Source organism: Wasmannia auropunctata, unplaced genomic scaffold (assembly GCF_000956235.1).
Source record: "Wasmannia auropunctata unplaced genomic scaffold, wasmannia.A_1.0 LD336090.1, whole genome shotgun sequence".
Lineage (NCBI taxonomy): Eukaryota > Metazoa > Arthropoda > Insecta > Hymenoptera > Formicidae > Wasmannia > Wasmannia auropunctata.
In genome coordinates this window covers 3,430,746-3,455,159 of record NW_012026800.1, presented here as the reverse complement: position 1 = coordinate 3,455,159, position 24,414 = coordinate 3,430,746, and the positions used below count along the sequence as shown (strand labels likewise).

General features: G+C 35.3%; 6 protein-coding genes across 9 annotated transcripts in view; 3 read left to right on the top strand and 3 right to left on the bottom strand.

The window, feature by feature from the left end:
- The first annotated feature begins 1,274 nt into the window (after positions 1-1,274).
- Positions 1,275-9,210, top strand: LOC105447954 (tryptophan 2,3-dioxygenase). The gene is made up of 7 exons (XM_011686284.1): positions 1,275-1,589; positions 3,177-3,352; positions 4,403-4,611; positions 6,337-6,690; positions 7,016-7,265; positions 7,696-7,789; positions 8,248-9,210. The coding sequence occupies exons 1-7, from the start codon at positions 1,564-1,566 to the stop codon at positions 8,417-8,419; spliced, it is 1,281 nt and encodes a 426-aa protein (XP_011684586.1). The 5' UTR covers positions 1,275-1,563; the 3' UTR covers positions 8,420-9,210.
- A 113-nt stretch (positions 9,211-9,323) lies between these two features.
- Positions 9,324-12,394, bottom strand: LOC105447953 (cathepsin O-like). Its single transcript, XM_011686281.1, has 7 exons — positions 12,084-12,394; positions 11,292-11,430; positions 10,798-11,030; positions 10,220-10,365; positions 10,090-10,140; positions 9,559-9,827; positions 9,324-9,465 (listed from the first exon to the last, which is right to left on the bottom strand). Exons 1-7 carry the CDS (start codon positions 12,267-12,269, stop codon positions 9,428-9,430), a joined length of 1,062 nt encoding a protein of 353 aa, XP_011684583.1. The 5' UTR covers positions 12,270-12,394; the 3' UTR covers positions 9,324-9,427.
- A 959-nt stretch (positions 12,395-13,353) lies between these two features.
- On the top strand, positions 13,354-15,081 carry LOC105447952 (40S ribosomal protein S3-like). Its single transcript, XM_011686280.1, has 4 exons — positions 13,354-13,467; positions 14,078-14,400; positions 14,483-14,670; positions 14,841-15,081. Exons 1-4 carry the CDS (start codon positions 13,435-13,437, stop codon positions 15,023-15,025), a joined length of 729 nt encoding a protein of 242 aa, XP_011684582.1. The 5' UTR covers positions 13,354-13,434; the 3' UTR covers positions 15,026-15,081.
- Positions 15,082-15,173: 92 nt separating this feature from the next.
- LOC105447951 (Krueppel homolog 2) lies at positions 15,174-18,012 on the bottom strand. The gene is made up of 6 exons (XM_011686279.1): positions 17,813-18,012; positions 17,120-17,293; positions 16,712-16,893; positions 16,519-16,586; positions 16,276-16,409; positions 15,174-16,191 (listed from the first exon to the last, which is right to left on the bottom strand). Exons 2-6 carry the CDS (start codon positions 17,284-17,286, stop codon positions 15,978-15,980), a joined length of 765 nt encoding a protein of 254 aa, XP_011684581.1. The 5' UTR covers positions 17,287-17,293; positions 17,813-18,012; the 3' UTR covers positions 15,174-15,977.
- Positions 18,013-18,092: 80 nt separating this feature from the next.
- On the top strand, positions 18,093-24,406 carry LOC105447945 (dehydrogenase/reductase SDR family member on chromosome X-like). Of its 4 annotated transcripts, none has more exons than XM_011686272.1 (10): positions 18,093-18,234; positions 18,310-18,420; positions 18,519-18,881; positions 21,729-22,012; positions 22,116-22,232; positions 22,980-23,087; positions 23,169-23,342; positions 23,454-23,667; positions 23,803-23,998; positions 24,066-24,406. In XM_011686272.1, the coding sequence occupies exons 4-10, from the start codon at positions 21,901-21,903 to the stop codon at positions 24,261-24,263; spliced, it is 1,119 nt and encodes a 372-aa protein (XP_011684574.1). In that variant the 5' UTR covers positions 18,093-18,234; positions 18,310-18,420; positions 18,519-18,881; positions 21,729-21,900; the 3' UTR covers positions 24,264-24,406. The 4 variants fall into 4 exon arrangements, with proteins under 4 accessions (XP_011684574.1, XP_011684573.1, XP_011684572.1 ...); XM_011686271.1 differs by having other exon boundaries at positions 18,519-18,910; positions 21,726-22,012; XM_011686270.1 differs by lacking the exon at positions 18,310-18,420 and having other exon boundaries at positions 21,726-22,012.
- Positions 19,014-24,414, bottom strand: part of LOC105447947 (ras-related protein Rab-30) — a 10,130-nt gene continuing 4,729 nt past the window's right edge. The window contains exon 5 of the mRNA XM_011686276.1: positions 19,014-19,210. Coding sequence (XP_011684578.1) covers positions 19,175-19,210 — 36 coding nt within the window. The 3' untranslated portion in view covers positions 19,014-19,174. The remainder of the gene's footprint in view (positions 19,211-24,414) is intronic.

The window sequence follows — 24,414 nt, the reverse complement described above, 5'->3', positions numbered from 1 at the left end:
AATCGAATCACGCGCGAATTTATGCGTTTGATTGTCAATGTACTCTCGAAATAAATCTTTAACGAGCTTGCGAGTCTAAAATATTTAGTTAAATTTTCGTAATAACATAGTGCATAGTGCAATTTAGTTAAATTTTCGTAATAACATAGTGCATTTCTATGCACATTGTGCATAGAAATTATTTGAAATTTTATTTACGAGAAGTTTAAAAATAACATTTTTTAAAATTTTATAAAGTTAAAAAGAATATTAAAATTATCTTATTATATTTTTGTCTTAAAATATTTACAAACTATGTCCAAAACTTTCCATTCTAGTAAGTTTCTACACTATAACTATGTACACAGAATATACATGACATGTATATTTTATGTACATAAAATTATTGTACATAAAGTTGTCAATATATATATATATATGTATATATATACATATATGATTAGTTATATATAAAAGGATATTATTTAATATTATTGTCTTACATTATTTTTATCTTAAAAATTCATATAATTTAATATTCTATGCTCAAAAATATCTTTTCTAGTATTTATAGTACACGCTATATATATATATATATATAACAATTCGTACACAATATATGTTTTAAGTACATGGGAATATATATTTTATGTATATATGCACAACTCAGATGACACGCTAGAAAATGTCTTTATGTCGATATTCCGAGACAGTGTTGTCTCAGAATGTATGTACGAGTATATTGGCGTATATATATATATATATATGTATATGTACACATGATTATCTAAGAAATTATATTAGTTTTATATTTAAACTATGTTTAAACTGCGCTGTTTTTCTTTATCATTACAATAATATCATTTATTATGTATAATTAAAATATTTATATTTATATATAATATTAACAATACTAATAAATTGTTTATAAATGACAGAAAAATGTATTTAATTTAATCGAGTATAATAATTAATAACAATAATTTATATTAAATAATTCGTGGAGATGAAACCACTCTCTCGTCTATATAATAATATTTACTTGAATAATAAAATATATTTATTATATACACAGCGCGTGCGTTAATCAGAAACGGGTATGTTTTTTGTATACGAAGGATAAGACTCTTCTGATAAACCGAAAAAATATTTCGGAGAATTGATTAACGTTAACATTATTTAACGAGCTATTTTAATAATTATCTTACGTAAGAAATCATCGTTATCATCGTTAGCATAAGAGCATTCCGTGAAATTTGTTTTGTAGCAATACTGTCATTATACGGAAGATAAATTCTGAACGACGAATCGAACGTTAGTCGAGCGCCATCCACCTCTTCGACAGTGTGCGTCGCGCGTGGTCTCTCGTACACGCAAATGCGGCACTTGACAAGTCGTATTTAAAAGATCTCAGCACGTCGGACCTTCCGAGTGAATTGTAGTCTGTGTTACCTTTGTTGAAAGGCAATTCGGGCAATTACTTCGCTGAAACAAAAGGAAAAAAATCGAATATCTTGTTAAATCTCAGTGTCTTTATTTACTTTATCTACTTCTAAAACTAGCGTGCAGAGACATATTTGAAGAATGTCTTGCCCAATGAGCAGCATTGCGTAAGTAATATATTTTTAATTTTCACTACTCTTAGATATTTAGAGAAATTTTCACACAGAATGAATGGCTTTACTGAAATATCTAAAAATTTAGCCAGATACAAATTTGAAAATAACTTTGTTGAATCATCAAAATATGATTCAGTTAGACAGTATAATGACAGTATTGCTGCAAAACGAATTTCAGAGTAGAACGCTTTTATAATAACAATAATTGCTTATGTGAGATAATTGCTAAAATAGCTCAAACTGATTGCTAGAATGTTAAAATTTTTTGCAGCATTACTCACCATGCTTGAATTTCTTACACAATTATTGTTGCCTTGTCGATCAACAAAACTATTTTCAGATTTGTATCTATCTAAATTTTTAGGTACTTCAACAAATCATTCTTTCCGTGCATCATTATTTACCATAGAAAAAAATCGCCGATTATCGCGAGTACTTAAAAATAAAAAAAAGACACATTTATGCTTCTAAGAGAGTTTCCTTAAATTCTTTAATTTTAGTCTGCATTCCGTTAAAAAAGAGGCAGTCCAGCGTTGTTAAAACACACACGGAAAGAACAATTTTGCTGAATCCAGATCTGAAAATATTTTTTGTTCAATAATTGTTCGAGATTCTCGCAGGACAAATAAAATTAAACGTTTCATCACACGATTCTATCTCAAACATTCGCGACACCGCGACAAATACATATCCATATATGAACAGGTTTCATACTCTCGACTCCGATTGGTACAAATCATTGTTAACGGAATCACCTTTAAGCGTCCGAAAACAATGACGAGCGAGAGAAACCGTTGCGAATCCTCATTTTTACCTAATCTGAAAGATTTCGGGCTACCGGTCCGTGCGTTTTTGCGAAACGAGCACTTCGATTCGCGAGTTAATATCGAACGGCTGATTTAATTCCCGTCTACCTCATCCAGCACTTCCTAATTGTATTAGAAATTAATTGATATCTCACGCGTACGTCGAAGGTCCGTAGAATTTCAGGAAACGCGTGAACAATAATCAAAATAATTTTGTGCGAAAGTCAAAATGATTACTAGGATATCAAAACGTTTTATAGCAATGCTTCTCAGTTTTAACATTCCAATAAATTATTTTGGTGATTTAACAAAAAATTATTTTCAGATCTATATTTAGCAAAATTTTTAGACCTTTCAACAAAATCGTTCTTTCCGTGTATTGTTTAAAAATTGAAATGACTTCACATAATTTTGAAGAAGAGTCTATATTTTTAAATGATAAAGTTATGATGAAATACGTTTTATGAAACATCCGTCAAAACAAATTGCATTAAGCGGTTTATCATCATTCGATTTGCGCGCTATCAGCGCTGTTGCACCATTATCCTTGTTTCACATTTCTAATGAATTACGTCATTATATCCTTGTTTCACATTTCTAATGAATGATCTAATGAACGAAGATAGAATGACACAGTATATAGCGATGACAGCGTACACCCCCCGAACGCACCCTTTTGTGTTGTAATCGATCACGCGTCGTCCCTTTCTGTTAAAAAGTCGCGGTAACGGCGACGTAAAAACTAACGGCGACCCTCACGTATCTGTTGAAGAGAGGACAAGCGCAATCGGGACGATCAGACACGGCGGGACGAATTGAAGCAAGGACCGGGGTTGCACTATGGCGAGTATCTATGTTTAGATAAGATCTTGTCCGCGCAAAGGCTTCTCAGCGCCGAATGCGGCAATGAGGTTCACGACGAGCATCTCTTTATCGTCACCCATCAAGGTATTTTACTAATAATTGACGTTCTCTTATTCGATTAGCATGAGACAATTGAGTTTTCTATTTTTCTACTATGCATGAAGAAGAATTACGCTATAAAATAGCTTCATTTATCTATTCACGTTCTATGAATTTTGTTTTAATAGCGCAATCTCAGATTGTTTACTTAATAAAATCTTCCTTTTTAAAGTCTTGGTTGTTTTCCAGCCGATATGAAAAGAAGTTTCGAAATGTACAAATTATGTGTCATATTAAAGAATTACTAACAGGTTGAGTGGTGTATCGTTTATTTTGGAAAAAATTTCCCGGCAATATTGGAATCAAACACCATAATGATATAATATTATCACATTTATTGATAAAAAGTTTGTTATTGATAAAAAGTGAGATATCAAGATACCACGAATTAACCAACGAGGACTATATTATTATTTAAACACATATAACTTTATAAACGTGTTATTTAAAGTCAGAATTCCAATCAAATGATTATTTCGTATCGAAAAGTTCTCCGACAACATCGTGATCAAATTGCACCATAACGATATAATACTATCACGTTTATTGACAAAAAGGTGTTAAATGAGATATTAAGACATCACGAATTAAGCAATAAAGGGATTATATTATGATTAAACACATATAACTTGATAAACGTGTTATTTGAAGTCAGAAACAACCAAACGATTATTTGATATCAAACTCTTCGTCGCTCATCAATCGCTCGAAAAACTCCTCCAAATTATACATCCTTAAACAATACAGATTACATTGCTTAACAATTGCTTTTTATCAATAAATGTGATAGCATTCAATTTATTGTCTTTGATCACGATTTCTCCCGGTTTCGCAGGATTAACGATAGCGATGCGACTCGATCGTGCTTACGTAGCCCTTTAATATGATATATAATTTTGTATATCTCGAAATTTCATGTGTGTTGGCCGGACAGTAACGTTATAAATAGTCAAAATTTAACACCCTCTCTATATATCAATTGTTTATTGAAACGTTTATATTATCAATTTATCGTTACATCCCGATTCGTTGTAGCGTACGAGCTTTGGTTCAAGCAAATTATTTTCGAGCTCGATTCCGTCAGGGCGCTCTTCAGCTCCGAGTCCGACAATTTCAACGTGCCCAACGGATCTTCTAACGATCATTCGGCCGCCAACCAGAGCAATGGAATTTCTAAAGTCTTGAATGAGTCGAAGACCTTGGAGATCCTCAAACGATTGAATCGCATTGTCCTTATTCTGAAGGTATGTTCCAAAAACGATTTCTCCCTCAAGGATTCTCGAAAGAAAAAAAAATGCAGTTTTATGTTTTTTTTTTAAATCTAATAATAGGATATAATTAGAGCGACATGCTGATTAAGTGTCTGCCAGAAATTCGTCTATTTAGTAATAATGGTGGTAGCGACGCAATAAGGTGAACGGCCCTTAATTACAAGCCGATTAGTTCGCCGCAGGTAGTGTGTCCCTTTAATCGAATTTTTCTGTCTCGCCAGACAAAGCTGTTTACCGTGTCGCGACACTTTCTCTCACATCCTCTTACATATCTTCGAAAACATCGAACATATGACGCGCTATAACAGGCATATTGAGTAATGTACTATGATATCTTTTCCTTGCCACTTGCTTCATCTTCGCGATAAACTACATCGATAATATATATTATTTCGTAACGGCCGGCCGTATCAAGTGCGGCGATGCGGCGCGCGGGTGATTTTTCTCGCCCGATTTAGGCATGATGAACGATAAGCAAGACTGTGGGAACCGCACGGGGAGCCCTGCGGGGGCTACAAGTAAGATAATATTTCTAGACGATATGCGACACCGGGCGCCTGTGCGTGCGTTAAAGGGAGAACGGGGAAGACGTTACGTTAGGTAACAAACCCGTTACTCTATTTCAATACCGCAGAAGGTGCGGTCGGTACCTTTCTTTATTTTTCTGATTCGATAAAACGTCTCTCTTCGCCGACTACTGCATTCTCGGTGTACGCACGAGCACGTAATATCGAGTGTCTCGAAATGGAATTACGATCGACGCGACTAACGCGCGCGAGCGAATTTGTCTTCGGTACACAATACCGTTCGGAAGATATGCAAAATAATATCCAAGACTGTGCAACGTATGTATGCACATGAATGCATTATAAATTTAGAAATTGTGAGATAACGTCAACATTTTTTTCAAGAGAAATTATTCTCGCGTTCTCGAAAAAATATACTATACTAGATGCAATGGCATTGTGATATTAACGTATTATGTCGCTCACGCACCCTTTGCTTGCACCGGCGCCCATAGAAATGCGAATGCAGCCGCGTTGACAAATCGATGAGAACGTTTCAAGATGTTTTTTTCGTTACAAGATCAGTCGATCCCATTTAATCAGCGTATTTTAGCAGCGAAATTGATCTTTCTTTTGTTAAAATAAAAAGATCGATCTATTTAATATATTAAAATACAGATTACTACTCTCTAAAAGTAAATCAGTGAAATCATCACTGACTTTCAGTGTATATCATTTTCCAATGGCATATACTTTGAACTGTGATGAGCAGTGACTATTTTAATGTTGTTTCAGTGATAATATACTAACTTAAATAGTAAATATCACTGAAAGATAGTGAGTTTTACTGCCAAACAGTTTTGAGAACTGAAATTCATGGTTTTTCCAATGATATTCACTGTTTGAATCAGTATATTATCACTAAAACAACATTGAAATAGTCACTGTTTATCACAGTTCCAAGTATGCCATTGGAAAATGATATACACTGAAAATCAGTGATGATTCCACTGATTCACTTTTAGAGAGTCTAATTAATAAATTCTAATCGAAAAAAAAAATGATAGAAAGCGTAATTTGTAATCTCTACCATGTACATTTAACAATATGTAATTTAATCGTTGCACAGTTCCTCTTTTTGCCCTCCTTCTTTTTTTTAACGAACTGACAAAATACTGAGGATTGTTTATAGCTATTGGTGGAGCAAGTGACGATTCTGGAAACGATGACACCGTTGGATTTCATGGCGTTTAGGGACTTATTGTGCCCGGCCTCGGGTTTCCAGTCGCTGCAATTCCGTCTGCTGGAGAACAAACTGGGCGTGAAACAGGAACACAGGGTCAAATACGGTTTCCTAAAGATCTTTGGGAACAATCCTGAAGCTACCGAGGCGATCAAGCGGTCCGAGGAGGAACCCAGTCTCAGCATTCTGGTCCAGAGTTGGTTGAGCAGAACGCCAGGGCTCGAGGCGCACGACTTTGATTTCTGGGGGAAGTATAAGCGATCGGTGCAGAAGATGTTGGCCGAGCAGAAACAAGCCATACATGTAACTACGCCCGTACTTATTAATCTTGCGACTCGTAATGCTAAATTATCTAATATTCAAATCTCTTCAACAATTTCGGTGACTCTTTAGAAAAATCTAAAGCAATTAAAAAAGATAAGAACTTTGAACATTCATTAAGCAATTTAATTTGAAGCTCGATTATAAAAATAATTAATGCTGAAGTTACATGAAGTTACAAAGTTGAAAGTTACGAGGAAGAGCAAACGTAGAGAAATTCTAAAAGTCTAAATATATCAACATCTTTTTTTCTTTTATTTTCGAATTTCAGGATGATTGGCTATTCATAATTTTGTCAAATTTTTAGAAACTATCGAAGGATAGCATCAAAGACTATCACTTAGCTAATTTGAAGTCGCGAGAATCAGTTTTTGAGAGTATCTTCGAAGAGTCGCAACACAACTCTCTCGTGTCGCACGGGGAACGCAGATTTTCGCACAGCGCCCTTCAAGGAGCAATAATGATCACTCTGTATCGGGATGAGCCACGATTCAGTCAGCCGCATCAGATCCTCACGGCGCTAATGGACATTGACTCTCTAATCACAAAATGGAGGTGTAAGAGAGACACACTATTAATACGTTGCTATTCATATTTATATTTTACTGAAGTTTATAATTAAATATAGTGATATATTTTTTTGTTTTTTACAACATTCACAATCTATATTTTTTGCATTTTCTTACAACATTTACGAGACTTAAAAATGTACACAGTTATCACACAAGTTTGCATAACTTTTGCTGTTTGGAAAACAAGAATAGTTTTTTATAATTCTTTTGTACGTCGTAAGAAAAATTATTCTTGTGGAAAATTACTCTTCTTTATCAGAAGAAAAAATTTGCAGACCCGTGTTTATTATCAGTTATATTATGCATAGTTATTATCAGTCTTAAAACTGTTGATAACGTTATGACACGTGCTGAAAACATGCTTACCACATTTATTTACACAATTAAGAATAATGTTTCCTTTTTGTACTTTTAGATAATCACGTTATCATGGTACAAAGGATGATTGGATCTCAACAATTGGGCACTGGTGGGTCTTCCGGTTATCAGTATTTGAAGTCCACATTAAGGTATTTTATCTGCTTAATGACTAATAATAACTAACGAAAATTAAAATAATTAAATTAAATAGCGAAATAATTTATTTACTAAAATACGAAAAATATGAAATAACTTATTTACTGAAAAGATGCATCAGTGTGGCAACAAAAATGATTTCGCAAATAACATTCATCGCGAGTTCTTATCATCGACATAAATGTTATATTATTACAATGTCACAACAAGTCATTAAGTCATTACAACAATACATCCTTTATCAGTAACTTAACAAAAAGCAATATTTAGATAAGCAGCAGCATAGATAACTGTTGTCAATTATCACTTTATATGTATGTACGTCACTTCAAAGACGCATCAAGTTCACATTTCGTAAAACTTCTGTCAACTATCAAGTATTTTACGATTTACGTTTTTGCAAATACTCGTAATAATAAATCTCATTTATTTTATGCGTTTTGGCGAACAGCGATAGGTACAAGGTCTTTCTGGATCTGTTCAACCTGTCGACCTTCTTGATACCACGGCACATGATCCCGCCGTTGACAAAGCAAATGAAAACGAAATTATCAATTGCTTCGTACGATTGGACCACGAACGAGGATCAAGATGAATCGACGGACTCTTTAGGAAGGTCGTAAACTATAGCCGTTACCCATGACAACAGCGAAGACACTTCACGAGACTCCAATAAGTTTTGTTTCTCTAACGTCACACGTAGCCAGTATATCGTGCACTCATGCGCTGATACAATAATTATCCAGGTAAACTGTTTTGCGTTTAAAAAAACGTTTAGCCGAAACATTTTTACGGTATATAAGAAATATAAAATATACATTATTAACGTTGATTATACGTTTATTAAATTGTCGAAATGTCTCGTACAATAACGGCATTTTAAACTATTAAAAGAAAACGTTAAATAGATCATAAATGTCTTATAATATATAAATCAAATTTTAAATATTTATTTTTTGGTTTGTGCATTTATTACACGATTTTTAACGTTTATTAAATGTATTTTAAACGTAACTCTTTTACTTGGGTAATACAGTTAAACGAAAGCTTGAAAACAGATGCTTTCTCTTAAAAAAGCTTTAGCACTGAAATTAGACATTTCTTCTAAAAAAAAATAAACTTAGTACACATGATTCTCAGAATTAGTTCAGAATTTACTAGAATCTCCGAATTAATTCACGATAGCGTTAGAATTGAAAACTGAAATCTCGAAGAATTACTTACAAAAAAAATTATTAATTAGAAATTAGACTAGGCAGCGAATGATCCAAGGAAAAGTCAATGTCTCGAGCATTCACCTTGTCGATCGTTATATGAAGAAAAATGATATTTACAATTGTTAAAAGTTCATATGTATAACTGTGTTAAAGATTAAATACTACTGTGTAAATAATAAATACTACCAGCTATCTCACTTTCCGAAAGATTAACTTTTCCTCTTGGATCGTCTTTTATTAAAGCGATCATATTTGATAGACTTCTGACATAACAAATATAGAGTAGCGAAAAATACAATTAACATCTCCGTATACTTAATAATGTATTTTATTAAGTCACAATTTTTTTACAACACCTCTCGATTTATTTCGTTCAGACATTGAAAACGCTGCAATTTTACATTCTGCGATCGACTAAACGACTTCGAGCGAGGAGACCTGATTGGCTATACCTGCGAACACACACGACAAATATATACTCGTTTATCCGGCGTTAAATAGTAAGCGATACAATTCAGTTGGTGTCGTTCGTTCATCGATCTTACCGCATAAATTTTTGCCGATCGCAATGTAAATGTAACCTTTGTCGCCAAAGGACGGGCCCCACGAATTTTTAATGATGTAATGCGGTATACTCGCTCCCGTGTCGTATCCCACTATCTGCACCGCGTGATTCAGGTACTTGAACGAGCCGTCGCAGTGATACTGTATTACGCCGCCTAAATAATTCTGCCAAGATATGGCGTTCACGCCAGCCGCCACGGGTCCGTGAGTAACGAGCAGCGTCAAAAGTTCAGCCTCCCCGTTTACGAAGCTGAAACAAACTCGATTAGTATTCGCGAGTGTCGGACAGCGCGGCGGCGCGCGTTCGGCCGAAGGCCTCCAGACCTTCCACGTAACTTCGTTAACGCCGATGTAATCGACAATTCGGCTTATTGATGCACATCACGCGGCAAGAGAAAAGAAAGAAGTACGACATACATTTCACGTGTGAGGAGGAAATAGAGCGTTATAAATAATAATAAAAAAATAGTGTAATTATAAATAGTAATGCAGGAACGGAGATATAAAACTACCTGTCGCACGTGAAGTCCGTCACCCTAACTCCCGACGTCTTCGCGGAAATTCTGAAAGATATATCAAGTCTCGTCATATATCTTTGCATTTTTCGCTATAAAAAAACCCTGCCATTTACATGCAACCTACTTAGGCAATCTACACGTGTCGGTTCGCCACGTGAGAGGGTAATCGGTCTCAGATATAATTCTCGTTTTTGACGTCTGTAACCACGAGAGTAGACTGCATATGTCGCCACCCTGGCATCCGTAACTGCCTGGCATGCAGTCGATCATCTGTACAATGTCGGAGAACAAACTTTATTGGCTGACAAATTAGTACACGGCGTCTAAAAAAAGTGTTGAGATTTTCAAAAGATTTGTCTTCTTGCTTCTTAGAGCATCGATTTTCCTCCCGGAGAGAGAGAGGAGAAAGAGAGAGAATTCAAGGGCTACCCTCGCGCGTCTTATAAATCCCAAAACTTTTCCAGTTTCCTGCGTGTAGGCGTACAAGAATTGCGTTGAAAGACCGAGGGAACCGCTAGAGTATAAGAGCCAAGGCCGCTTTCAGTGTTCGTCAAATGTGCGCGGCGAATTTATTAACGCGACGACAACGCGCGTGAAAGCGCTTTCGTAAAATCTGTGTCTTGGGACCGCGCGGGCTCTCCTTCGTGCGGTTTCCCTTCGCCTTGGTAAATAGAAAAGCGTGTCAGGAATATAACGACCTACTTCCTGTACGCTAAAGGAATACAAAGTTCCGTTTTTGATGGCGTACATCGATTCGGCCACCCCGACGGTGCTGAACGCCCAGCAGGCACCGCAATTCTCTTGGCTGATAACCGGCCCTACGACCCCTCGGTCCCGCCAGTCGAACTTGGAGGGTACACCCGACATCCTTTTCCTTCGGCTAATCGAGCCCGTAAAGTGCTGATGATGATACGACGCTGTCATATGTTTTTTCCCTGATTAACAAAATTGTCATATCTTTTGTAACCAGCAAATATAAATCACAACGCTAAATCGTTGCGAACCGAGCTTTCTCCGGAAAACACTTGTTAATTCTTAAATAATACAGCAAGCTTAATTTTAATGGACAATAACGAATTTTAATGAATCTATTATAAATAATAAATTAATCTAAATGTTTTCTTACCTTTTTAAACTTAATTAATGTTTAATTTAATCGCTATTTTAAAGTGAACCTTAAATAAAATTAAACATACCCCGCAAAGGTAAATCGGGGACTAGCGCTTGTTGTATGAATTCATCCTCGGATAAATCGGAAAATTCTGTCAGCCCATAGTACGCGGTTTCTTGCGACGACCGTAGACCGTTCAACCTTTCGATATGTTGCAATGACTTCTACAATTGATTTTTAATTAATATTATACTTTAAAGAAAAAGAAGCTGTATCTAATTAATATTACTTTAGAAAAGGAAGCTGTATTTATACCAATTTACAAAGATTAGTTTTCACTTACACATAATCTTTCTATTTTAATATTACATAATTATTTGATTTACATTATACATATATATTTTTTATTATCATTATTGCAATTATTTAACACATGATACACATTCCGGATTTGTTTTAAAAGATTTCGAAGATAATCGATAATATGAATACAGCGGAACGTTAATGTCCAGTAAAACGGTAATACTTAAATCTAACAAGTTTGAAACTTTCTTATCATTACGCTTCTCCTGTCAGTGCCGATAGAACTAATTAATGCACCGAGTCACATTGCGGACGCGAGTGACTCATAATGCACGCGCGCGCGCGCATGCGCACGTACGTGTTTGTGTTTACGTGTTTAATTGGAATGCGATTAATAAGTGATTATTCTTTAAAATCCCTCAGGGGGGAATTTTACATTGAAACGTATCAATGTGTACATGAAATAACGTGAGTTATTAAATCCGAAGGGAAGCACGATGCTGTCGCGTGCAACCGGCTTGAGTAAGACGATCGCGTGGTTTTACGATCGCCGGCTTGCAGATAAATCTTTCACCTGAAAACGCTGGAATCGCTCCTCATATTCCACGGGATCGTTCCTGTAGGACTTGTTGTATCGGGCCACGTAGCTCGCGAACAGTTCCGCGTCCTCGGCAGTTTTATCAGGCCCGACTTTGATCGGCACGATAAAGAAGCAGAGGCTCACAACCAGCACTATCATCACCACTGTTCTCCACTCCATGTCTCGTGCACGACGACGCAGAACGCACGCGTCCGCGTCCGCGATGTGCGTCCGCGTTGTTACGCAGACGCGATAAGTGAAGAGTGGTCAGACAACGACAGCTAGTGTAGCCGGTATTTAAGATCTGCCAAGTAAGCGTCTGAACGCACCGCGGAACGCCACGAAAGTGGCGACAGTATTTAATTACTCTCGCTGAAATCCTCAACATATAATGAGCTTTCAACGCAATATTTTTGTAAACGAGAAATTCATTTTAATTTATAAATTTATAACTATAGTTAACAAGTCCATTTCTAAAAAGATAAATTATGTTATAAATCGATATTTGAATATGTCATCTCGATAATCACTTTTTTGCGATACTATAATAATTGGTTCTTTCGTTATACTTACTTCATGAGCAGTTGTGATTATTATTGTATAAAATTTTAAAAAATTATTTTTATGACACATATTTTTAAAAGAATTGTAATTAAAAACAGAAATTCTTTATCTGCAGTTTGTCATGAAAAATCTTTCGATCGTTTCAAGTTTCAACACAGGGAATTTATTAAAAATTGGAAGTTAAAAAATAAATTTTATTTATATTAATAATTTATATTATAAATATTATTTTGACCGTATTATTGTATATTTATATATATATATTTTTTTTTTAATTTAAAAAATTTTATTTCCGTGAATTTATTTTGATGGGTAAAAATAAAATTTCCGATCAAGAATACAATTAATCTATTATATGGTTTTTAATATTATATATTAATATTAATGCTTATAATATTAATGGCTTATATGTATACATAATAAGCAAATCTCTAAAATAAATAAAAATCTGCTTTTTAAAAGCCATATAATAGATCAATTGTATTCTTGACCGGAAATTTTATTTTTACCCATCAAAATAAATTCACGGAATTAAAATTTTTCGCGATAGGTAAAAATGAAAATACCGCGGCATTTAATTTTTTAATCTGCAATTTGTCGATGATAACATGTTTGTTACCGGCAGTAGCGCGCTGTAAACAGTAATATATGATTGCTTCAATAGATGGCACCACAATAGACGGCGCATGCGCCTCGATCGACCTCGCCGAGTTTCTTCCCTACATATGTCTCTCCGGTCTTTTGGTTTCCTTCGTTGACTTCGCTAAAGTATGCAGCAGTGATGGAGAACCGTTCAATATCTAAGAAGCGGAAGGTTAGCGATCTCCCGGAGTTTGTCATGAGCAATACGTAAAAATATCCTCGTTGTCGCAACGCCGGAAGCTTCTCCGGCGATATTTCGCCGAAAATCGGGCGAGCGCGGTAGCCGCGGTACGCGGATGACATGGATTCCAGCGTCGTTCTCGCGTGGATCTCGCCGCTCCGCGTGTCATTCTTCAAAATTATTTAAAATGTATATATGTCTGTTAGGTGAAACTCGGTGTGTTCTGATTTTCTCTGTGATTATCCTGAGGTTACATGTTGGATGTCGCGTAGTTGTGTTTATCTCGTTGAACATAACCTACGAAGTGAATCGATAAATATAAACTTTCATTAATTAACAATTAAATATAAACTTTTCATATTTAATATTATTCCACTGCTACGATAATATCTAATAAGCAATAATCTGCGCTAATTTCTCCCATTACGAATCTGTACAAATCGTGTTATGAAAATGATGGAGCAATATAATATCTTAAATATAACGAGTTGCATTTTATTTTTATAATAAAATTAAATCACATATTCATGCTGTTTAGTGTAAAGAAAAAGAAATTTTGTTGCACGTATAATTAGATTAATTATCTTTTTTTTTTTTTCAGTTTGTAGGCGACGGTGTCTTCAGAGCCGAGCTCAACGAGTTCTTGACTCGCGAGCTCGCCGAAGATGGCTATTCGGGCGTGGAGGTCCGCGTGACGCCGAATCGAACCGAGATCATTTTGCTGGCCACCCACACGCAGAGCGTGCTCGGCGAGAAGGGCCGCAGGATCAGGGAGCTGACGTCCGTGGTGCAGAAGCGTTTCAACTTCAAGGAGCCGCAGAATGTCGAGTTGTACGCCGAGAAAGTGGCCACGCGTGGCTTGTGCGCCATCGCGCAGGCAGAGTCCCTTCGTTACAAGCTGATTGGAGGTCTCGCTGTACGAAGGCAAGTCTTTCTCCTTTGTTCTGCTAGTTCGAATTATGCCTCTTTTGCAATTCTCATTGAATGTTACTTTACTACGGATCAGGGCGTGCTATGGCGTTCTGCGCTTCATCATGGAATCTGGCGCGAAAGGCTGCGAGGTCGTCGTCAGCGGCAAATTACGTGGTCAGAGAGCGAAGTCGATGAAGTTCGTGGACGGTCTCATGATCCACTCGGGTGAGCCGACCAACGAGTACGTGAACACTGCCACCCGGCATGTACTGCTGCGGCAAGGTACGATAGCATTACCACGATGATTAATTTTTTGCCTAATTATAGCAATATGTTCATAAAAACTTGATATTAGGATGTGCATTCAGAAATTTATTCTACGTCCAATTCATTTTTCAAAAGTCGTGTGCTTGGTGCTTCAAATTACATGTTACGTTTGTGCTGTATCTTAGGCGTATTGGGAATCAAAGTCAAGATTATGCTACCGTGGGATCCCAATGGCAAGAGCGGCCCGAAGAAGCCTCTTCCTGACTACGTGTCGATTGTGGAACCGAAAGAAGAGATTCCGCCATCGGTTCCGATGTCCGAGGTGAAACCATCAAAAGACTTACCTCAACCTGCTCCTATCGCCGTATAACAATTAATTTGAATGCATTTTTATATGCATTTAAAAAATAAATTTAAAAAATGAGATCTGTTTTGTATTTTATTTCCAAGGTTTTGTCCGAAACACAAAAAAAGGATTGAAGTTACATAAGAATACCTACACATTAAACATTTTCACATTTTATTTAAAAAGATTTATTAATATTTCAAGATGTTTTGCTACAGTATACCGATAACTATTTTCATTTATATAAAACCATTCTGAATTACTTTTAAACATGATAAATATCCAAACATCAGGTAGAAGATAGACGAGATTGCGCTAGACTAATAATTGACAAAAACAAACATATAATATTAAATTAAACAACTTGTTCCAGAGCTTATCCCAAAAGGATGACGTGTCAACCATACATTCCGTGTAATTCGGAATATAATTTTTAACTTACATACTAAATATATTACATTCCCTAATACCGCAAAACTGTGCGAAACCATTAAAAAAGAAAAACAACCAGAATTTAATCAACATTAAACTCCATTAACCAGTGAACTCCATTATGCATAATATCTACTCGTTACAAATTCATGGCTTCAAAATTACATTTAAAAATTATAAAGTTAGTACATATGTGCACAGTTATCTTTATATTTGAAAACGAAAAACAGAACTCGAATATCTATATGTCGAATTACAAAATTGCCGTTTAAGCCAAAAATTTTATACGAATTTTTAACATTTAATAATAACTGAGCATAATTGTTAATGCAAGAAACGCGTTTCATATGCTTTGTTTTCACAGATATTCCAAATTATATAATCATGATTATGTAACATAACATTCGCTATGAATTTTGATGTCGGCACTCACTTCGCGCTAACACTAATTCATGAAAGTGTCGCTGAGTGGACCCTAGAACCCTAGGAGATCTGTCTTTTTTAAGACGATACGAGAAATAATTGAATTCAATATCGAAAGATATTATTGACGCACTGGCGCCATTTGTTGGGTCAACGAAAGCAGACCCTCGATCATCCGCCTAACGATGTCCGGTACGGCCGGCTTCTTCGACACCGAGCTCAAGCCGTTCCTGAGCTCGTAAAAGACGTTACGCGTGAACGGATTTCTTTGCGACGCAAGACGCAGCTTCAAGAACTGGTAATAGACAAAAGGAGTCAGCAAACCAGCGCGTCCCCTGTAATGTAAAAAAAGATGATTTAATAATGGCCGCGATATCACTACTCGTTAATAATTTATTCGTGTCGCGCGTGATACGTACGTGAATACTAGAAGAACGGTGAATGGCAAGATGATGATCTCCGACAGAGCGCACAGGCGTAGGATATTCCGCGATTGGAATTCTACCAGGGATATCAACAGACGAGCGCCCCACCAGCTGTTATGTCCTAGACACTACAAGATCACAAGTTCCAACTTACATGCTTATAATGACTATGCAGAGATGGTAAGATATAATTTTTTTTGTCCGCACTGCATAATTAATATTAATCTGTTTACTTACGTCTAGCAATGTGAGAGAATAACTAGCCAGATGCATCAGAGCAAAAAGAAAAACTGGTGTAAGCACCACTGTATACGGAATCAGAGTTCAGGAATCAATTTTGTTATTAAAATATGAAAAATTTAAGAAATTATTTCGACAGAGTATACGTATGTATACATATAAATTTGTCTTTATATATGGAGAAGGATACGTGTAACTGGTGCCGCATACAAAAATATCAAGGAGTAGAACAGGTAGTGGCACGAGTCTTCCAACAGCAATGTCTCCAAAAATTGTCTCGTGAGCTGAACGCGGGGCACTCTTTGATGCAGACGTAATGCGCTAGTCGCCGCGTTATTCATTAATACTTTATAATATATATTGTAGGGATTCCTGGAAAAAAAAAAGAGATTTAAGAAATGTTGTTAAGCTGATACTTCTACATTAGTCCCATTGCAGCGTCGCAAACGTATCAAGCTAGCTCGATGCTGATTAGATCACAACTGGATTGCAACATTTGCGATGCTGAGATGTGACTAATGTAAAACCAGCTCAGAAGGACAAGCACTGTCCTCTCTCTGTCTCTCTAGCTCTACAAAATTGAGGAAGGTGAAATTACCCAAATATAGGAATAATGTAGCCAATGGTGAATATTAAAGTGAAGAATCTGGTGACCCATAATCCAAATTTGATCTTATTATCTACAATGTGCTGCTTCAAGGCTGGCCATCCCTTCTCAATTTGTGGCGACGAGTCGCTGGATCCGCTGCTTGCGTTGTCCACCATCCTGAAGCTGAAGGAGAAAGAAGAAAAACATCTTTGAGATAAAAAAAAAAAGTAATTATGCCGACTTGTGTAGAGAAACTTGTTCGCACTAAATTCCTTTTCGACGAAAATGTCAGCAGAATCTCCGGCGGAAACCTGTATAATTTATGCGCGCAGAAATCACGCGGGCTTACGTGAATTAAAAAAAAGAAAAAAATTCGCCGTTGCGTGTCGTGAGCATCGCGCGTTTCTAAAGTGAAAGTGGCCACGGCGGGGCCACGCTCTCGGCGTGGAAAGCTGCCTCTTTTCGGCCGAGAAATGCCCGTTGACAGGAAAACGCGGAAATCCTCTCGGGTTCGAAACTTTTTCATGGCCGGCATGCGGGGCATGCGTAAGCACTTTTCCTGTCTGCAGCACGATTGATATATGTATGCAATACAGGTTGCATGACTCGGGAGGGAACCAGGTGTATCACACCGTCACCTGACCATCGACACGGTCCTTCTCCATGCCCGCTCTAAATCAGGCGAGACGAATAAACACTTACGCGCTTGCACGCTCCGCACGACGACGCACAGGACACTCCGGGACCAGGCCGATCTACACGTCAGTGGCGGCGGTAAACGGTCGCGCGGGTCCACCTATTCGGGACATCTACGTGTCTAAACGAGCCGAGGGTACGGAGAAGCCTCGGGAATATTGGCAAACGTAATTAATCTCTCGCTTGCGCGGACCGGACGGCCCGTACGCACCGCAGATGTCGCGCGATGTCCGCGACCTGGTGCCACCTCGTGACGAAATCAGCGACTTTAACCGAACTCCAATTAACTCGATTGATTGACTCATCTGGTAGAATAATTGTTCGACAGCAACGTTATATGTATTATACATGCGTGTATAATTAAATTTCAAACTACAAGATTTAAATTTCGTCGTTCCTAATCTAATCTCTTCTCCTTGGATAGTATAGTAAGTAACAAATAATTGTATATTCATGTTAACTGTATATTTAATTGAATAATGAAAAATATTGTTCTCATTAAGAGGCTAAAACATCAGGTATTGTAATTGACAAGTTAATCATCGATTGAATTAATCTAATAAAGTTGGATCGAAGTCTGCATTCTCAGGCGATCAACCGGCAAAGATTTTAGTGTAAATAGAAGCAAAAATTTCCAACACATCCGTAATCTAATTTTTTTCTTTACAACAAAAATATAATAGATGTTAAAATAATAGATGTGACTTGATAGGTCGCAAGTGTTGATTAAGCTAATTGGAATTATTTGCGGAGGAAAACGGAGGAAGGCAGAGACGGAATTTTGGCGATCATAGTTTAAAAAAATAAGAAATGGGAGCACTGAAAAATTCTTCAAGCGACACGACGATGCTTCGACGGAGCTAACCCTCGAGGGAATTCGAGTTTATGGTTATAGTCTAGACTGTTTGGAGTTCAAGTGCGATATGCTCATGCGCCGAGTGCCGACCGTATCAGCTGTTACAGCTGACAGACCTGTCATTATTGCCACGTGCCAGAAAGAGCGAGGAATCTCCGAACGCAACGAGGGAGCGCCAAATAAGCACATGGAAAAAATGAATCCTGACAAAAATAAAGCGTAAGAACAAAAAGGAGAATAAATCAAACGTAAGAAAAGAGTGACGGAAGCGTAACCACGTTCTAGGGCCTAGGGCGTGTAGACTGGAGCAGCGAAACGTAAAAGCATATTGACGTAGCGTTTTAACGTTTTGTCTTTCCATTGTTCTATCTAATCAATCTAATCTATCCTAGAACGTTTGCTTACGCTTCTATCTCTTCACTTATATATATTTTTTTACTTACATTTGAAGATTTATGGACTACGATTTTTATTTTAGCCAGAGAACTGGCCTCGCATTTTTTTGCTAGTCATTAAAATTTGTCCTCGCGCAGAAATAATTGCTCCAACTATAGAAAAAAAGTATGCACGTGTCTATTTTGTGAATACAGTAACAATTTACTCGTCGCTTCGGTTTATCTCTTAATTGTCTCAAGAGATAAACCGAAGCGACGAGTAAATTGTTAAAGAAACTTGTTTAAACGAACAGGGTAAAAAAGGGAGATCTTATTGCGGAGTTACACAAGTTGTCAGAGAGTGCGCGTGAAGAAATATACGTTAAAAAGTACGTATTTCTTGTTTACGAAGATGAACAAGAAATGTGAAAAAGTGGACGTGCAATCGTTAAACGAATTTAACAATTACTTATTACTTCCTTCTTGACACAGGACGATATCTCATACCGCGCAACGACACGAAAAAAGTCCGCGATAATTTATGAAGATTTTGTAAAAAGTTTCGGCATTTATTTGGTGCAGTGGTCCTTACATAATTTGAGACGGACAAGGGGAAAAAGACAATACTTTTAAAGCATTTCTTTCTCTTTAATTATAATTTTAATATTTTTAACACACCTTGATTTTTTGTTTTGAGAGGAACATGATTTATTATGTATTATACGTTATTACTTAATGTTAAAATAGACGATTAATTGTGTAAAAAATACCAGAAAAAGTTCTGCATAAAAAAAAGCCTTGAGCTAGGAGTGAAGTAAAAAAAGACGCGAGAGTTGTTTTTTGACTTGCTGAATTTTTTCTTTCTCAGAATAAGAAGAGAAGAATATGAAAAGAATATGAAAAGAAAAATAAATTAAAGTATCTAAAATAATAAGAATAATTTACAGTTTACTCAATTGAAAATACTATAAAAACTTGAAAAAAATCTAAAAAATCTAGTTGCAGCGAAAAAAATGTATACTTGTCGAAGATATATTTATTTCATTTTGTGTCTTTACATACATGTTTCTTTTCCTCTGAACATTTTAAAGTTTAAAGTACAAATATTTACACGACAATAGGTTAAAAATATAATCGTTAGAGCATCAAGCGTACCACCGATTCTTGAGATTTCTGAGCGTTATAACAAAAATATTTCGTCGCAAGAAATTTCACAAGATTTATGATCGTTAAATCACCATCGGACAGAATTTTTATTAATCATTGTGAAATAATTTATCGTCAAAAGATTTGACGCAGTAGCGCCTCCTACCAAGTATTTTTTTATAAGTACATCACGATTCATGTGAATGTAAGCAGACGCTACAGCGTATTAATAATAATGGAAATATTCCATTGCCACGTTATTATTAATGGAATTGCTATATAATATAATATAGTATATATTGTTATAATATTAAGTTACCATGTAGCTTAAATTTATTACGTAAGTGTCGGAAAGATGTTAAAAACAGAATTTAACAAGCATTTTATTTTTTCAAGCAAAAGTAATGGTTGTAAAGCTAAATTTATAATATATATTTATATAATTTATATTTTTTTAGTCTACATAAAATGTGGTCGCGCACGAAACGCGTTTCGACTTTACGAAGTTATCTTTAACTAAATAAAAATTGTGTGTGTGTGTGTGTGTGTGTGTAACCACATTTTTTCTCTTTTGGACGGCATAGAATTGACTCATATCAGAAGTTTTTACATATTGACTATTTACTTTTATCTACTTGTTTTTTCCGTTAATATTATTTATATTTATGCGTATCTCTGATAGCGTATATGTGACTTACAATGTTGCTCTACACTTTGTGTAATTTTCTTATTCAATAATTTATAATTTTTATACTTCTTAAACATCTCGCATTCATTATGTTAGAATAGAAATTTATTTTCTATTAAAGATTTTGTTCGGCTGAAAATGACTTCGTAAAGTCGAAACACGTTCCGAATTCAATTCATGTAGACTATTGTAGACTAAAAAAATATATTAAATTTAGCTTTACAACCATAATTTTTTTCCTTAAAACTGACTTTAATTTCCTTACATTTGTTATATTCAAGCGGAACACATTTAAATTATTTATTTATTTTATCTGTTCAAAAATGATGACTGAATATCTTTTATTCGAATCTTCTGGTAAATAATAGAAATTATATCCTAAACGAAATTATCCTAAATTATCCCTAAATCTATCATTTCATGTTTTACTTCACCTCAGAAATTGAGGCTCTTTTTTTTTTATTACGGCCGATTCTTAATGTAGATTCGATACAAATAATGAAATCAAGAGAAAATATATAAATAGAATAAAGAATTTTAAGGCATAAATATTTACAGGAATTATTACAAGATATATGATTATGAATTTCGAAAAAATTAAAAACTTTCAAAAATTTTTACACTCAGCGTACTCTTCCAAGCATCAGAAATTAATTGACAGGACCAAGACATAGCTTCAGACTTTCATCGAGTAGGGATAAACTACGTAACAATTATAACATCTAATAACTAATATAAAATATCGGGCAGAGTGCATTATTTTATCAGTAAAGTAATGGAAAATAAAATCTAATAATAAATATAGGTAGTATAATATAAGAAAACCGCAGAATTTAAATAATTTTATTCTTTTAGAAGTTGTTTGGACACACATCGTCCATGTTGTCACTCCCCGTCACGGATAGCGAAGATATTCCACATTTGAAGGACATGAATGCTAGAGAGGGGAACGGGCCAAGTACTATTTCTTAAAAGACGACATTCTCCATATATATAGCGTATGCACGAACGATCGTACGCATAACGGTTGATGCAGCTGGAAAGTACGGATGTGGAGCGGTGCCTAACGGTGATCGGTTTGGTCGGAAAGGAATTTCTTTACGGTCGTACACTTGGTCTTGCAACACTTGATTTTGCAGCTGGTGCTTTCATTTCTGAATCAATGTGCATATCGAGTGTATTAAATTGTTAATCGATCTCGTGTAAAAATGTTATTCGTAATAACATTGGTCTGCGCCTCTATAGCGCTCGGCGTCATCGCCTATTCCCGCAAATTGTGCGTGGTCTGCCGACTGCAAATGTATTACCTTGGAATAGTGTATCACTTTCACGATATGTTAAACTACCGAATCAATAAAACAGGTAAGAAAGAAAAATACACATATAGATGTTTTTTAAAAATTTTTACGCATAGGTATACTGTACCATTTAAAACATTCTCTGCATGTAGGTACATTGAAGAACATAAGAACACAATTGTAGATTTTCGGAATTTTATTTATATATCCCGGAAAAGTTTAAGTAATATTATAAATTATTATTATTATATATATATATATATATATAATATATAACTGAAAATATTTATTATTATATATATATATAATATATAACTGAAAATATTTAATTTTATATATATATATATATTTATATGTATATTTATATATTTTAATATATATATATATAAATTATTAATTATATATATATATATAAGTTATTAATTAATTATTTATATGTACATATATAAATTATTTACTTTGACGTTGAATCACAAAATATTCTTAAAACATAATATCAAAGAAATATTATAAATTATTGTAACTAAAAATATTTTGCTTGCAACACGTGTCATTGTTTACGATTTTATTGACATACATAAAATGCATATAAAATTCTTCATCGCCTTGTGTCTAATCGCGAAAATATTAAAATTAATTATCTTGAAAAAAGAATAAGACATTTCGTGACCAAATGATATTTGACAATGTAGCATTTAATTCTTTGTTCTTCATGTTTTTTCAAAATTCGTTAATTTATAGAATATGATTAAATGAAAAATTTGTAGCATTACAGAATTCATGCTTGTATTTCGTTTAAATTCCTTTTCAGCTTTACCCTTAAAGCCGGATAAAGTGGCAATTGTAACCGGTGGATCAAGAGGTATAGGAGCGGAAGTAGTCAAGAAATTGTTACAGTGTGACATGGAAGTTATAATCGGTGAATTATTTATTAAGTTATTATCTCGATGCAGTATTACTCGCATTCACATAACACTGATATATGAAAATATATGATTAGCTTGTAGGACAACTAACGCGGGTGAAAAACTCATCCACGAGATTAGAAGATCTGGCATCATTAGCGGAAGGGCCAAGGTTTACAAACTTGATAACTCCTGTTTCGAATCGGTCAGAAAATTCGTCAAGCAAATCAAAACAGACTACGATAGAATTCATATATTGGTCAACAATGGTAAACGAAGTTACATAAGAGCCGATTATGAATACCAATTATTTCTCACATCAATCTTCATATTAATACAGAATGCTTATTCCTGCGCGTGAAAGAAAACTTTTTTTTCAGCTGCTATTATGTTCCCTCCTACCTACAATGAGACGGAAGACGGGTACGAAGAACAGTGGGCGGTAAACTATTTATCACATTTTCTACTAACGTCTCTCCTTCTGCCGTTACTGAAAACCGCCGGGCGCCCTGGCGAATGCAGCAGGATTGTTAACGTCACGTCATGCGCTCACGATACGGCCAACATAAATTTTGACTACATCAATAACTCCAAGTAATAAAAAAAAAGAAATATCGCTATTTTTATTCATTTATTCTTAACTCACGACTGGATTTAAGATTATTTGCTGATGTATGATGACGCGTGACTTTCCTTAGAATTCAAACGATTACTTTATTGTTGTACCAGGGAATCATTTTGCACGCATGCATCGTATTCACGAAGTAAATTAGCGCAGACAATGTCCACGATAACACTGCAGAGACTCTTCAGAGACAAGTCGTTGAATATATTGGCATATTCCGTGCATCCAGGCATAGTGGGGACAGATCTATTCAAAGATACCTTGTTTGGCAGTAACAAGTGGCTTATGGCTACGTGGAAGGTAACAATATATATATATCAAATTTTTCCAAGCTATCAATTAAATCGCTGCTGCATTACTGTTACAGACATCCGATCGAGGAGCAATTCCAATAGTATATGCCGCAACGAATGTAGATATTGAAGAAAAAGGTGGGATATTTATTAGTAATTGTAAAGAAATGGCTCCTCCTCCGTTGGCACTCGAGGAGGAAGTCCAGGAACGACTGTTTGAATTATCCTTAAAACAAGTACACTTGAGAAATTTCTTCCAGTATTTGGAATAACGAAAGTACATAATATTACTTATTTTACGTCTCGATAAATTTCTTTGCTACTAAACATAGCACGCATATACATAATTTTAAATGTATATTAATATTTATATTTTTTTACATTTAAAAAACTCATGCGGTTTTATTCTAATTTCAATAAAAA

Coding starts and splice junctions, on each gene's coding strand:
- LOC105447954 (XM_011686284.1), top strand. CDS start 1,564: ATGTCTTGCCCAATGAGCAGCATTGC. Junction 3,353..4,402: donor CTTTATCGTCACCCATCAAG/GTATTTTACTAA, acceptor GATTCGTTGTAG/CGTACGAGCTTTGGTTCAAG. Junction 7,266..7,695: donor TCTAATCACAAAATGGAGGT/GTAAGAGAGACA, acceptor TTGTACTTTTAG/ATAATCACGTTATCATGGTA.
- LOC105447951 (XM_011686279.1), bottom strand. CDS start 17,286: ATGGTGGACAACGCAAGCAGCGGATCCAGCGACTCGTCGCCACAAATT. Junction 16,410..16,518: donor ATTCTCTCACATTGCTAGAC/GTAAGTAAACAG, acceptor GTGATCTTGTAG/TGTCTAGGACATAACAGCTG. Junction 16,192..16,275: donor ACCGTTCTTCTAGTATTCAC/GTACGTATCACG, acceptor TTTACATTACAG/GGGACGCGCTGGTTTGCTGA.
- LOC105447953 (XM_011686281.1), bottom strand. CDS start 12,269: ATGGAGTGGAGAACAGTGGTGATGATAGTGCTGGTTGTGAGCCTCTGC. Junction 11,431..12,083: donor AGCGATTCCAGCGTTTTCAG/GTGAAAGATTTA, acceptor AATCAATTGTAG/AAGTCATTGCAACATATCGA. Junction 9,828..10,089: donor ACGGACTTCACGTGCGACAG/GTAGTTTTATAT, acceptor AGTTTGTTTCAG/CTTCGTAAACGGGGAGGCTG.
- LOC105447945 (XM_011686270.1), top strand. CDS start 21,901: ATGCAGCTGGAAAGTACGGATGTGGAGCGGTGCCTAACGGTGATCGGT. Junction 23,088..23,168: donor TGACATGGAAGTTATAATCG/GTGAATTATTTA, acceptor ATATATGATTAG/CTTGTAGGACAACTAACGCG. Junction 23,999..24,065: donor GGCTTATGGCTACGTGGAAG/GTAACAATATAT, acceptor TTACTGTTACAG/ACATCCGATCGAGGAGCAAT.
- LOC105447952 (XM_011686280.1), top strand. CDS start 13,435: ATGGAGAACCGTTCAATATCTAAGAAGCGGAAG. Junction 13,468..14,077: donor CAATATCTAAGAAGCGGAAG/GTTAGCGATCTC, acceptor TTTTTTTTTCAG/TTTGTAGGCGACGGTGTCTT. Junction 14,401..14,482: donor GGAGGTCTCGCTGTACGAAG/GCAAGTCTTTCT, acceptor ACTACGGATCAG/GGCGTGCTATGGCGTTCTGC.